Consider the following 12,073-nt stretch of genomic DNA (forward strand, 5'->3'; position numbering starts at 1 on the left):
GTGACTGCAGATTATTTAGAAGGTGATAACATGATAGCAGCACACAGTAAATGTCATATATTGTAAACACAGTCTGTGTTGTATTTAAAGAAAATTGTCAATAAAAGGATACGGAACAACTTTACATCCCGGGACACGGCTGTTAATAAAGTCAGCAGCCACTTCCGCCTTTGGTCGTCCAACATCGTTGGGTCTAAATAGAGACACGTCAGTTTTGATTATATATGAAACATTGTGCATAATCAGTACTTGTGTGGTATTAAACCATGGTGAAATTTAAAAAAGCTAAAAACCTACCTGAAAAGAAACTGCCTGTTGAGGTTGGACGGATCAATAGTATCCATATCAACCACGTGAATGAGGCGAAACCCAGACAAGGCCTAAAGCAAAGAAAGACTATGTAAGAACTTATTTAAACCACTAAAAAGACTTTGCATTTGTTCGATTTACACTTGATGATGAACCTTAACAAAACATGCATTCAAGCTTGCCATTTCCTACCAGATTTTTCAGCAGCTCACAGCCAAGTCCTCCTGCTCCGATCACCAGAATCTTGCATGTTTCCAACAAAAAATGCAGGGACTGGTATGAAAGAAATATGATATATTTAAGGAATGGTATTTAAGATTTTTAAAAACCCTCTAACCTCACAGTGCAGCTATAGCCTTATCTTGTTTGGCTTATTCAGTCACATATATGAAGCATGCACATAAAAAACATTTCCATGTAACCTCAGTGCTTGGCTCAAAGTCAGGATGCGTAAACGGGCCAGGTCGCTCCAAAAACTTCTTCACATGATTCCAACGACCATCCCAATCGCAGCCACCATCTCTGTGTCCACTATCTACAGCCATTCTGGGCAAACAACACAACACAACAAGATGCACTGGACTTGTATTACAACACAATTTATGCTTACACTTCTTCTAACTTATCTCAAGACTAAAAAGAGCAGCCAAAATGAACAGGACTCTCATATTAAGAAACCTGTTAGAGATAAAAGTCATAGAACCAGGTCTCAATCTACTAAAGCATTAAGATAACAGCACTTATATTTCCTGTATAGGCTTGTTGTTGAACAGATAATACGTGGTCTCTATCAGTGTCTCAAGATTGCATATCCATGTTGCATTTAACTACAAGGACAGTGATTACCCAGGTAAGGGGTGATAGATATAGATAGAAAAATATAGGGGTTGCAAGCAAAATGCATGTGATATGAAGCAGACACAAGGCTGTAACAGTGACTCATTCCGAATAGGTCTTGCATGAAAGCTGATTTGAGCAATGCAACTTCAACCCTTGCAATAAACTCTAGACTTTAACTGGATTCACGTTTTACATGGATGATTTCTAGAAACATATAATGGTGGGTTAATAAGTCCTGCGTGCATGGTAAAATGTTTGATTTGATCATATCTGCTGGCCCAGCAGTCGCTGCTCACTTAGCAACGCAAACCTGCTGCCAGAGACCTTTATTTAGATTCGTCACTAACTTCTCAGTTAGGTCCTCTATTCGCCTTCTTTTCTTCTCCCTGGAAGAAAAAAATAAAACTGTCTTTAGGCATGTTGGGTTGCTGACAAAGGGGCAGCATTTAACTACGTTAAAATAATAATTTCCATCAATTACGACTTACGGCTCCTCGGCATCCGCCATACTTTCAGGGTCCCATGTCCTCGATTCAGAGTACTGTGTTCACGAGTGTCAAAGCTGCGCTGTAGCCCCGACTCTTAACTGCGCATACAGGGATATATAATTCTCCTGGTTCAGAAATGAGGTTCCTTCCCCACACATATGTGCATATCTGCATGTCTTTGAAGAGCCTTGTATAGAGATAATAATTATCCATAGGTGAATAGCCCAGTGATGTCTTCTTCTTCTCTTTCTGCGTTCCATAATTTGAACACAATTTGAGATAAAGGACTTTACAAATGCCAAAGAGCGTGTACACTATTTAAAATAATGCAATGTTTTTGTGGTTTTAGCCTACATTAAATCTGTTTCTTTTCCTAGTAATTATTATTATTATAATTATTGCTATAGCAAACAATAGAGAGAATGCACGTAGTAAAATAGAGATTAGAACTTATTCATCGACTGAGAAAAGGATGTTAAAATACAGTCAGGGCCGCTGCACTGGGGAGGCAGCAAATTTTGGGGGGTGGCCAGTGCCCTCTCTGACCCCCCTTGGTGATGTCCCTGATTACAGTGGACTCAGATAATAGAAAATCTAGAGAATTTAACTAAACACTGAAAAAAACAAAATTCAGAACAGAAATATATTTAAATAAGATTATAATTATATAAGTATAAAGGAAGATGACAAAACAGCAAAGCATAAGCCATATTTTGTATTAATTAATGAATTACAATTTTTGGTATTAGGTGCTAACTAATCAAAAATAAAATAATTTTTTTTTAATGGCACTGCTGCACTTTATAAACGCAAGTCCTAAAACAGTTAACACGCGCTGAAGACTGAGGCTCGTTTAAAGTCTCGCGAGAGCGTTTCTGTCCTTTCGGACTGCCACCTCCTCCAGGCCTCTGACGGTGATCAGCTGACCTGTCAAAATATTACGCAGCGTGTGCTGTGGTGTTGTGTTTGTTTGCGTCGCTTAACGACACGCCGAAGATATGGCAGCCAAAATGGAGCTCGCACCCCTCAGACCGTGGGACGACTTTTTCCCCGGAACGGACCGATTCGGCAAGCCGGAATTCGGAGACTTAGCAAAGTGGAACAACAGAGTGATCAGCAATCTGATGTACTACCAGACGAATTACTTCGCCGTGGCTGTGGTGGTTTTCCTCATTGTAGGGTGAGTCCTGGGTTGACAGCAGGCTAACGCAGACAGGCCAGCATCTGCTGCTCTGAGCTTAATTCTCTTGCATACCTTTTATCCACACCCATTGTGACCACACAGGCTATTTTTGTTGCATTTAGCACTGTGTTGCTGTGAAGCTCTTTTCTATCTTTACAGTCGTCAGATGGTCACTAGCCATATAGATTAACCTCTTTTGGCCTACAAGTCCTCTCTTTCCAACATTTAAAACATTCAGAGAAAGTAACTTTTTAGATGGCCTAAATGCTGAGCTGGTGCTTTATACTGCACGCATGTCGTACACATCCTGTAAAAACTTATGTAAAATTAACCTTATTTAAAAGTTATGCTAAATTTGACCATCGGCCGCCCAATATTGTTGCCGTTTCCTGCATACAAGCTGCTGCTTTGAATGCAGGATGATGTAGTGGAAATCGTGAGTCGACATCCTCTTGCAGGCCTTGCAGCTTTTGGTGTACAGCAAAGTGGTAGTTACTAATTGTTGCCACCACCAGCAGGTTGTGCTGTTTAAAAGAATTTTAAATTATATATAATATGTGTCTATGTGAATTTTTGCATACACTCTTTATGAGCATGAATATCACTGTCATTTTAAGTTTTTAATAATTTCTTTGAACTGTTATATTTATTTATTTATTTTTTAGGATGGAGTAATGATGTGTGCTGTACAATGATTCCAGTCTGGAAAAAAGAACAGTTAAAATAAATCATTACAAGCCCAGATTATCTTGACATTCATGCTAATGATGAGTGTATGTAAACTTCTGACCACAACTATATATGTAGTGAAATTAATGCACAGCATTTCAGTTTCCTTTGTGTGTGTGTGTGTTCCAATATTCAGGTTCATGAATCCATTTGGCATGTTCCTGGGTGGAGCTGTGGTGACACTGGTTTTTGCAGGATCAGTCTGGGCAGGAGAAAATAAGGCCACTATCAAGAACTTCAAAAGGAAGAACCCCACTCTGTTTGTCATTGGTGTCATGGTCACCAGCTACTTTCTGCTTTCACTCTGTGGTGGAGTCATGGTCTTCATCTTTGGAATCACCTTTCCTTTGCTCTGTAAGTATATTACACAAGCATTTTCCATTCATTTTGATATTCACCATGTTGGATAATTTCTCAACACCCAGCACAACACTACAAGTACACTACTTTTTGATTATAGCGTCAGTTAATTATTATTTTTGTTTTAGCTTGGGGTTAATTAGAAATAGTTTCATTAAACAGTTTGTCCAGCAGAATGTGCTCCAAATTCAGTGGTTACTAATACTTTCAGCGCATGTAGCAGAGAAAGCATCAGTATTGAAATACAAAAGACTCACAAGTCACCTGCTTTTTGCTCCATGGGGCATTCTAAGAAGGGAAAGGAAGCGCATCCAGGATATGCTGACTGGCCAATAACTTGTCGATCAAAAGGCATTAGCCAGTGAGCGCATGGTTTCACTTCACTTGTCACATGCAGTTTCAAAACAACAAGATTTCTATGGTGATAATGCTCTTACATTCCCCGTAGTAAGGCTTGAATCTCATGAATGAACATTAACATGTCCACTACTACTGTAAGGTAAAGAACCTACTATTGTAGACCATGTACACCCTTTCATGAAAATGGTATTCCTTTGTGGTTGTGGCCTCGTTCCACAGGAAAATGAGCCCTGCCATAGGGCAAAAATAGTTCAGGAAACCTTTGAAGAGCATAACAACAAGTTTGGTGTTGACTTGGCATCTAAATTCCCCAGATATCAATCCGGTTGAGTATCTGTGGGATGTGCTAGACAATTAAGTCGAATCCATGAAGGCCCCACGTCACAACTTACAGGACTTAACGGATCTGTTGCAAACACCTGGTGCCAGATACCATAACACACCTTCAGGGCCTAAAGTCAGGGCCTCAACAGATCAGCAAATGCTATATTAGCCAGGTGGTCATAATGTTATGCCTGACTGCTGTATATCTAAGAATATTTGTTAGTGTATCTACAACAGAAAAATTCTGGCTCTTAGGAGTAGCTCTGATTGAAATCTGTATTCTCCCTTAAAATCTTCCCAATAAAGATATTGTGAATTTCTTTCTAATATTAACCTGATTTTATCTGTTACACTGGTTACTCACTTTAAAAATAAAACACAGTATATCCTGTATATTATAATATTGGAATTAATTCAGCTTTTAGTCATTTTATATAAAAAAAAAAATGATGACTCATTCTATGATAATTAATATCATTAATAGAGCAGTTTTCCTCATAAAATCATTCCTTAGGGATTATAAAAGTATTCCGATTCCGATTAATCAAGCTTGGAATTTCCTTTGGTTCACTCACAGTTTCTTGACATTTGAAAGGGAAACATCTGCTAACTTTGTTACATTAAGAACCTTTTGGAACTTCGCAACTTGTACAGACTTGAGACCGTTCCTTATAGTATATTGCTAACATCTGGCTAATGTTATGCAATGAAAACTGCCAGGGAGACTGGCGATGAGTCACACTGAGATACATAACTGAGGATTTTGCTGAGAGTGAATAAGGTTTTCCAGGTACTCTCTCATTCTGACTCACTGAAGCATTTGAACAGTATGTGCAGAATTGCTGATGCGCATTTCCTGCTGATGCTGATTGTAAAATAAAGTCAGTATTACAGGCTACTTCTCTCTAAATATTTTTAGACTCTGACCATCAGCAGAGTGGTTCAGATAATTGGTGGGTTAGGTTCCTCAAGCAAATGTAGCAGCTCTAACATTGTGGCAGACAGATGAGGCAGTTTGATTCTTCCCAGGAGGAGTGCCCACTGCTGCTTGTGTTGACTCGTTGCTATGGGTTGTTGACAGGACCACATTTACTAGCTGATGTCATGCATTCAGTATCTGTCTGACATGGAAATAAAAGATTTGCCTTTCCTAACACCTGCTTAATGTCTGCATTTCAGCAGTATCACATTTTGTTTTGGCAATTCTCAACATGTGTTTCACTAAAAACATTAACCTTGCTATACTTAAATGTATTCTATCCCCTCCTTACTGAAACAATATTAATAGGCTGCTCTTGTTTTTCCCGTAGTAATCTTGATCCATGCCTCTTTGAGACTTCGCAACATGAAAAACAGGCTGGAGAACAAGATTGAAGGTGTTGGGCTAAAGAAGACCCCCATGGGCATCATCATGGATCTTCTGGACCAACAAGAGGAGAAAATTAATAAGATTCAGGATTTCATTGAAAGCAAACTGAAGGAGTAAGAGTGCAGCCAAGAGTGTGCCAAAAGAAATCAGTGTCATACAGTATGGATTAAAGTTTCTGTAGAATTGTCTGATGAGTTCCAGTTTAAACCCCTTATAATAGTAAAGTTACCGATTTTTTTTTCTTCATTCCCACTTTTTTTTTTTTTTTTTTTTAGTTTAATATATGCTCTTACATGTTTGTGTGAGTTCACAATATCTAAGGGGTAAAGTTGAATCATTTCATTATAACAGGGTTCGCACAATCATTGTATGGATTGGATGTTGGGATCAAAGTTTTTAGCATTCCTTTGTCAAAATATGTCCACAGACACGTAATTCCCCATCGTTGACAGTGCACTTTGTTCTACACAGTAATCAAGTATTTATTCAATCCAAATAAAATAGAATGTTTGAGCTGAATAAACAGTGATTAGATACCAGTTATATTTGTTCTAAAAAAAAATCATTTCTTTTCAGTTTGCTACCTCAAAATGAGCACGTTTATCTTTATTCTCACCGAGTAGACCCAGATTACCAAAACGCACCGCTGCCACCAAGTGAACTGCTTATTAAACCGCAATAACTCCAATTTTGTCATTGCAGGAGCTTTATGAATGCTGAAAAAAAGTTTGCTTCTTGCATAGACATTGTTACATGTCCTAACCTAAAATAATAATGCAGTGTGGATATTCGATTTGTCACAAGATTTGTGCATACAGTTTCTGACTGTACAGGGTGGCCTGAGTGTATCCCCTCTGTTCACAGCTATGCAATACGGAAAAATGAATGGCAAGTGCAGCTTTATCGTTTGAGTATATGTTATGTATATTTTTGTTATTTCTGATGTGTCATTATTTTAGCATGCAGAAATGTACTTTAAAAAAATAAATTTACAATTGACTTTTACCACATTCCCCTGTTCATTAGTCGACATCTCATGGAATTCTGAAAAAGTTACAATAATTATTATTTTATGCTCATATTTATTTTTTCCCCATTTCTGTTCAGAAATGCACACTGAACGCAGTTTGTACATGCTACCTACTCAAATGTCAGTTCGTTTTTAATTGGTTTTGGATGCAGCATTATATGTGTGTGTGTTATATATGTTTTTTGGTGACATTTCCATTCTTGAAAAGCGATGAATAGAAATAAAATTTGGCTGTCCTCTATAAAAATAAATGTAATTTGATTTACAGTACTGTGCAAAAGTCTCAAGCCATCGCTCATATCTATATTTTGCTGGGAAAATGAGAAGTGGGTGAAGCAATTTTGTGAAATGTGCAAACATCAAACAAATACAGCATATGAGGTAAAAACAGAGTCTCCATCTTTTTTTTTTCTTTATGATGCCTGAACACAGGCAAAATGAAAGGTTTTTCATTAAGTAGTCTTCATGAATAGATCTCCAGGCTTCTTGTGGGACATCCATCCAAAGCTCTTCTTTGGATGTTGGCTGCCTTTTGTTCTGTTTTCTGTCAAGATGATCCCACTTGGCTTCAGTAATGTTGAGGTCTGAGCTCTGGAGAGGCCAAATCATGTCTGGTACTGATCCCCTGTGTGTTTTCCTATCAAGGTGTGTTTTTGCTACATTGGCAGTGTGTTTGGAAATTTTGTTGTGATAAAAAATTAAGCTGTTGCCAATCAGATGCTTTCCACATGGTAATGTATAGTGGATCAAAACCTGACAGTATTGTACTTTCCTGCATTCAAAATGAAACAAATTTGATAAGATCCCCAACATCACTGGCTGAAATGCAGCCCTGAACCATGGCACCATGACTCTCCACCATGTTTTACAGATGGCTGTAGACAGTCATGGTTGTGCCCCCTCCCACCCCCACCCCGTAGACATTGAAAGTGATTTGAACCAAATTTCAAATTTAGATTCACTGCACAAGATGTTTTGCCACTGGTTTGTAGTCCAGTTCTCGTATAATTTTGCACACCTCAGCCTTTTCTCCCTGTCTCCCTTATTTAAGACTTCTTGACATCCACCCTTCTACTCAGAAGATATCTGATGAGGCTTCAGCAAACAGCAGATGGATCAACTGAACAGCCACATGAATGTCTCAGTTCCTCTGTCAGGACTTGCCTGGATTTTTTTCCGAATCTCTTAAGAACATGAATTTTGCATGCTGTTGTAGACAGTTTTTTTCAGCTTCCCACTTCTTCTTTCATCCTCTGCTTGCACAATTTTAAACCAAATTATTGTTAAATGATAATAGACTGGTTCTTATATAGTGCTTTTCTACTCTGCAGGAGCACTCGAAGCACTTAATACAATTTACTATTCATCATATTCATACAAACTTTTTTGCTATACCTAAGTTCTTTTTTCTTTCACATTGACACTATGATGAACAAACATCCGAGAGTAAGTTGTGGTTCAGTGTCCTCTCCAAGGACACTTTGTCATGCAGCCTTGAGCAGCCAGAGATTGAACTACCGACCTTACAGTTAGTAGATGATGAGCTCAAACTGTGTTAATTTTGGCATTTTTGTTATATTCAAATAAATGACCTTTGCAAAGTACTTTATGTTGCAGACTTTGTTCCAGATAAGTCTAAAACAAAAAGTATACTGTAGGATTTTACTGAAAAAAGAGAGAGAAAAACGACTACTGAATGGCGGGTTAGTGGGGGAAATAAAACCTTTGCAGATTTATATATCATTTGAATAAACTGTCTGGGAGGCATGAATTTACTACACAGATTATATGGGTAATTTTTTGTTTCTATATCCAGCGCTCATTTCAGGATGAAAAAATGATTCCCTCGGGATGGATGTGCGTTACAGCTAATGGCACCTCTACAGTGACCAGTGATGTTAAATTAATGTAAAAAAACATCCCCCAGCAAAGAGTGGAAGGTTTATATTTTTTTAATAGCAAAATGTTTAAGTCACAAACATTTAATCAGACACACTTGCTAATTCATTTTAAGCACAAAGATTAGAGAAATTGTTGTATATGTAGACATCATGAACAAATACTGTGTGAATACACTTTTCTTAACCATGCACTGTATTCAGAAGAGCTTTCAAATTATGAAAGGTTAACACGCTTTACTGTAGAATTAATACACAATATTTGGCTGTAGTCAGTGTTTATAATTGCTGTGACTTTGCGAAGACTATATCACGTATTGAAATAAAACAGAACTAACCAGTATTTTTCTCTAGGTAATTAAAGTTCAGTAGCAATTTGTACTGTTCATTTGAAGTGACTAATACTGAGCATGTGTAATAAAAACAAATACTATGGTGAAGAAACAGCAGCGCCTTACAGGAGACTCGTTTCACTTGATTCCAGGGCTTTAGGGAGAGGCACCTGTGAGAAGCAACAAAGGAAAGGAACAGCAGGTTTATTTTGCTTTTTAGGACAATGCATGCTCTTTTAAAACACCTTCAGAAAATGAAAGTGTTATGATAAATGCTCTTCTGTTTTGTGAGCTTGAACACTGTTCCACTTTTTGAGCAATAAAAAAATGTAATTTCAGGTAATACTGATTCTAAGGTACTCACAGATTTGAGATAAGCCACGTTGCTTTTTTTGATATCATTTAGGAGCTGATCACGAGGTGTGAGGTCAACCTTTGGAGGTAATCGTCTGCGAGGGACAGGTTTTAAAGACTTGATCACGTCAGTCAGGTTGGCCGTTTCATCCTCCTTCCCTGCACTGCCTGTATCCTTCACTTTGGGAGTCTTCCTCAGTTGAAAGCTTGCCCTCTCTGATCTTCTATCATCTCTTGGGTCCAGCTCAAATAAAGGATCACGTTTTTTTGGAGTTCTCCTCAGCTGGACATCCTTTAATGGGTTTGCTGGTTCATCACTGGGTTGTTTGGGAATGCTTTTGTGTTTGATCTTCTTCTGGGGCTCTGGTTGTTCTGTCTGGTGTTGTGTTTGCACAACAGCATTCAGCTCTGATGAGGGTGGGACAAGTCCATGCTCCTGTAGGAATTCTATGGGTGGTATGTATCCCAGCATCTCAAGTAAACCAGGAGGCAGATTGAGACTGCTCTCATACATCTGCATCAGCTCCCTCTGCTGCTTTAGCTGTTGCTGCCTCTGCTCTTCCTTCCTCAGCTGCCTCTGTCGGTCCAGATTCCTTGTTAAAATGTTGGTCACTACCATCCTGGGCCCTGGCTGTTCAAAGTGGTAGCCCATCTTCAGAAGGGTGTTGTTGGCCTTGAGCAAGCGAGAGATTTCCATCTCTGCGTGATGACCTAGCATATGCCTCTGGTTGTGAAAACGCAGCTCTGTGAGAGTCTCATTGAACTGGAGGCAGCGAATGATGGCAACGATGCCTTTTCCAGTTATGAAGTTCGACTCAATGTTTAAAGTCGTAATGCTGCGATTCTCTCGTAGCATGTTGGCTAGATTGAAAGCAATATTTTCATCGACACCAGTGTTGGCTAAACTGAATGTTTTAACATATTTATTCTTCTTCAGGGCGTTGACATAGTCCACGAGCATCTCTTTGGGAATGTTTTCTATATTGTTGAGGTTTACCTCAGTGATAGAGGGGTTGTTTTTGCGGATCTTATCAAGTGTCGACTCCAAGTTTGTATCATTTCCTGAAGGTCTTGATGTAATTTTTATATTATTGAGTGAAAGCTTCGGAATTTTCAGTTTACCTATTTTTCTCTCTTCTTTCTCTGGAAGCTTTTCATTGGGCTCGACTGTTTCTGGCTCCTCTGGAGCCTCTTGGGGAGGCAAACATTTTGTACTTTTATTTCCTTCTTTATCTTCAGTGTTGTGTTTCAGAGCTAAGGTCTCAGTAGTCTCCTTTGTGCCTGAAAAAGGCTGACTGTCAGTTGTATTTTTTCCTGGTGCATTTTCTGTGATATCCAGAGGCTCTGCGTGTTCACCTGCATTTTCAGGTTGGACTTCAGCAAGTTGCTTCGTCTCTTTCTCTTTTCCCACATCTATTATTTTGTCCTTTACATCCCTCTCATCAACTTCTTCAACAATTTCCTCAATAATCTCCTCTATAATTTCCTCTCCATTTTCACAATCTGCAGCTTCTTCTTCAATGACTTCCTCTATCACTTCATACACCTCATATTTGCCACATCCTGTGTTTTCTTCTTTTTCTTTCTTTTCAGATTCCTCCCTCAAGGTTTTCTAAACAGTACATTAGGACATTAAGATTAGAACTATGACATTTATGGTATGTACCAAAAACTGAATTGTACATGAACCTTTGCTAGAGTTATCTCTTACCTCACTGGGCAGGAGAGTAGCAGGCACTCTTTCTTCCTCGAGCATACGTTTAGACTCTTTCTCCCAGTAGAGGTAATCAACTAGGGATCTGTGGTCAAACGTCCCCGTTGGAGGTTTTTCTGTCTGGTCCTTCTGTCTCTGTCCTACTGGTACACTCTCGTCTGGTGCAATAATAACATCCATCTCACTCTGAAGCTCCTTAAGCTCCTCAGGCGAAAGCATTGCAAGGATTTCATCCTCATCAATGTCCTCTTCATTGAGATCCTCAAGGTCTCTGCCGTTAGACATACTTGCACTGAAGTTTTAAAGTTGTGTTTTCCTGTCGATATCAAGGCAAAAAACAACTTTTTATCCAATCTCTGACTCAACACAGAGCAAACTGGGAAGCCTCTGACTTTGACTTTAGCTAGAAACCGTTTGATCCTGCCTCACGGACTAAAATAAACCCTGTGAACTACATGGAAGATATTTACGGTACCAACAGGGGAAAGACATGCTAACATTCTTTTTTCAGACCGTTCTGCCAGCTGCCCTGGTCATCAGAATCTTTTGAGATGACAGTTGCTTCAGGCAAAAGGAAAACGCTGGATTGACTGCAGCAGGTGGGATGTTTTTACAGGCCTAGCGGGAGGGTTAACATGTCCCATGCAAACAGAGCTCCTCCCAGAGTTACACAACAAACAAACCATGAGCCAAAAGAGTTAGCTTGTTTTCAGGGGTTCATTATCACAATCACTTTAGGCCTTGTATACACCTGACCCACAGTTAGGTAGTATATTTTTCTAT

General features: G+C 39.0%; 3 protein-coding genes across 4 annotated transcripts in view; 1 reads left to right on the plus strand and 2 right to left on the minus strand.

The window, feature by feature from the left end:
• The window catches only part of LOC134619032 (NEDD8-activating enzyme E1 catalytic subunit-like), a 5,904-nt gene extending 4,186 nt beyond the window's left edge, over positions 1 to 1,718 (minus strand). Inside the window, exons 1-7 of one of the 2 annotated variants that reach the window (XM_063464727.1) lie at positions 1,638 to 1,718; positions 1,497 to 1,535; positions 732 to 855; positions 502 to 582; positions 298 to 380; positions 113 to 193; positions 1 to 4 (exon numbers count right to left, since the gene is read on the minus strand). The exon at positions 1 to 4 is cut by the window's left edge and continues 40 nt beyond it. In XM_063464727.1, the coding sequence (XP_063320797.1) occupies positions 1 to 4; positions 113 to 193; positions 298 to 380; positions 502 to 582; positions 732 to 855; positions 1,497 to 1,535; positions 1,638 to 1,657 (432 nt within the window). In that variant the 5' untranslated portion in view covers positions 1,658 to 1,718. Of the gene's footprint in view, positions 5 to 112; positions 194 to 297; positions 381 to 501; positions 583 to 731; positions 856 to 1,473; positions 1,536 to 1,637 lie in introns of both variants that reach the window. The other variant, XM_063464728.1, reaches the window with a different exon arrangement.
• Positions 1,719 to 2,561: 843 nt separating this feature from the next.
• On the plus strand, positions 2,562 to 7,382 carry LOC134619129 (PRA1 family protein 3-like). Its single transcript, XM_063464880.1, has 3 exons — positions 2,562 to 2,817; positions 3,686 to 3,903; positions 5,904 to 7,382. Exons 1-3 carry the CDS (start codon positions 2,636 to 2,638, stop codon positions 6,077 to 6,079), a joined length of 576 nt encoding a protein of 191 aa, XP_063320950.1. The 5' UTR covers positions 2,562 to 2,635; the 3' UTR covers positions 6,080 to 7,382.
• Positions 7,383 to 9,326: 1,944 nt separating this feature from the next.
• Positions 9,327 to 11,575, minus strand: lmod3 (leiomodin 3 (fetal)). Its single transcript, XM_063465117.1, has 3 exons — positions 11,288 to 11,575; positions 9,587 to 11,188; positions 9,327 to 9,392 (listed from the first exon to the last, which is right to left on the minus strand). The coding sequence occupies exons 1-3, from the start codon at positions 11,573 to 11,575 to the stop codon at positions 9,345 to 9,347; spliced, it is 1,938 nt and encodes a 645-aa protein (XP_063321187.1). The 3' UTR covers positions 9,327 to 9,344.
• Positions 11,576 to 12,073: the final 498 nt, after the last annotated feature.

The sequence above is a fragment of the Pelmatolapia mariae genome, linkage group LG20, assembly GCF_036321145.2.
Source record: "Pelmatolapia mariae isolate MD_Pm_ZW linkage group LG20, Pm_UMD_F_2, whole genome shotgun sequence".
In the NCBI taxonomy this organism is placed as follows: domain Eukaryota; kingdom Metazoa; phylum Chordata; class Actinopteri; order Cichliformes; family Cichlidae; genus Pelmatolapia; species Pelmatolapia mariae.

Coding starts and splice junctions, on each gene's coding strand:
- LOC134619129 (XM_063464880.1), top strand. CDS start 2,636: ATGGCAGCCAAAATGGAGCTCGCACCCCTCAGACCGTGGGACGACTTT. Junction 2,818..3,685: donor GTGGTTTTCCTCATTGTAGG/GTGAGTCCTGGG, acceptor TCCAATATTCAG/GTTCATGAATCCATTTGGCA. Junction 3,904..5,903: donor AATCACCTTTCCTTTGCTCT/GTAAGTATATTA, acceptor TTTTTCCCGTAG/TAATCTTGATCCATGCCTCT.
- lmod3 (XM_063465117.1), bottom strand. CDS start 11,575: ATGTCTAACGGCAGAGACCTTGAGGATCTCAATGAAGAGGACATTGAT. Junction 11,189..11,287: donor CTACTCTCCTGCCCAGTGAG/GTAAGAGATAAC, acceptor TGTACTGTTTAG/AAAACCTTGAGGGAGGAATC. Junction 9,393..9,586: donor ACGTGGCTTATCTCAAATCT/GTGAGTACCTTA, acceptor TGCTTCTCACAG/GTGCCTCTCCCTAAAGCCCT.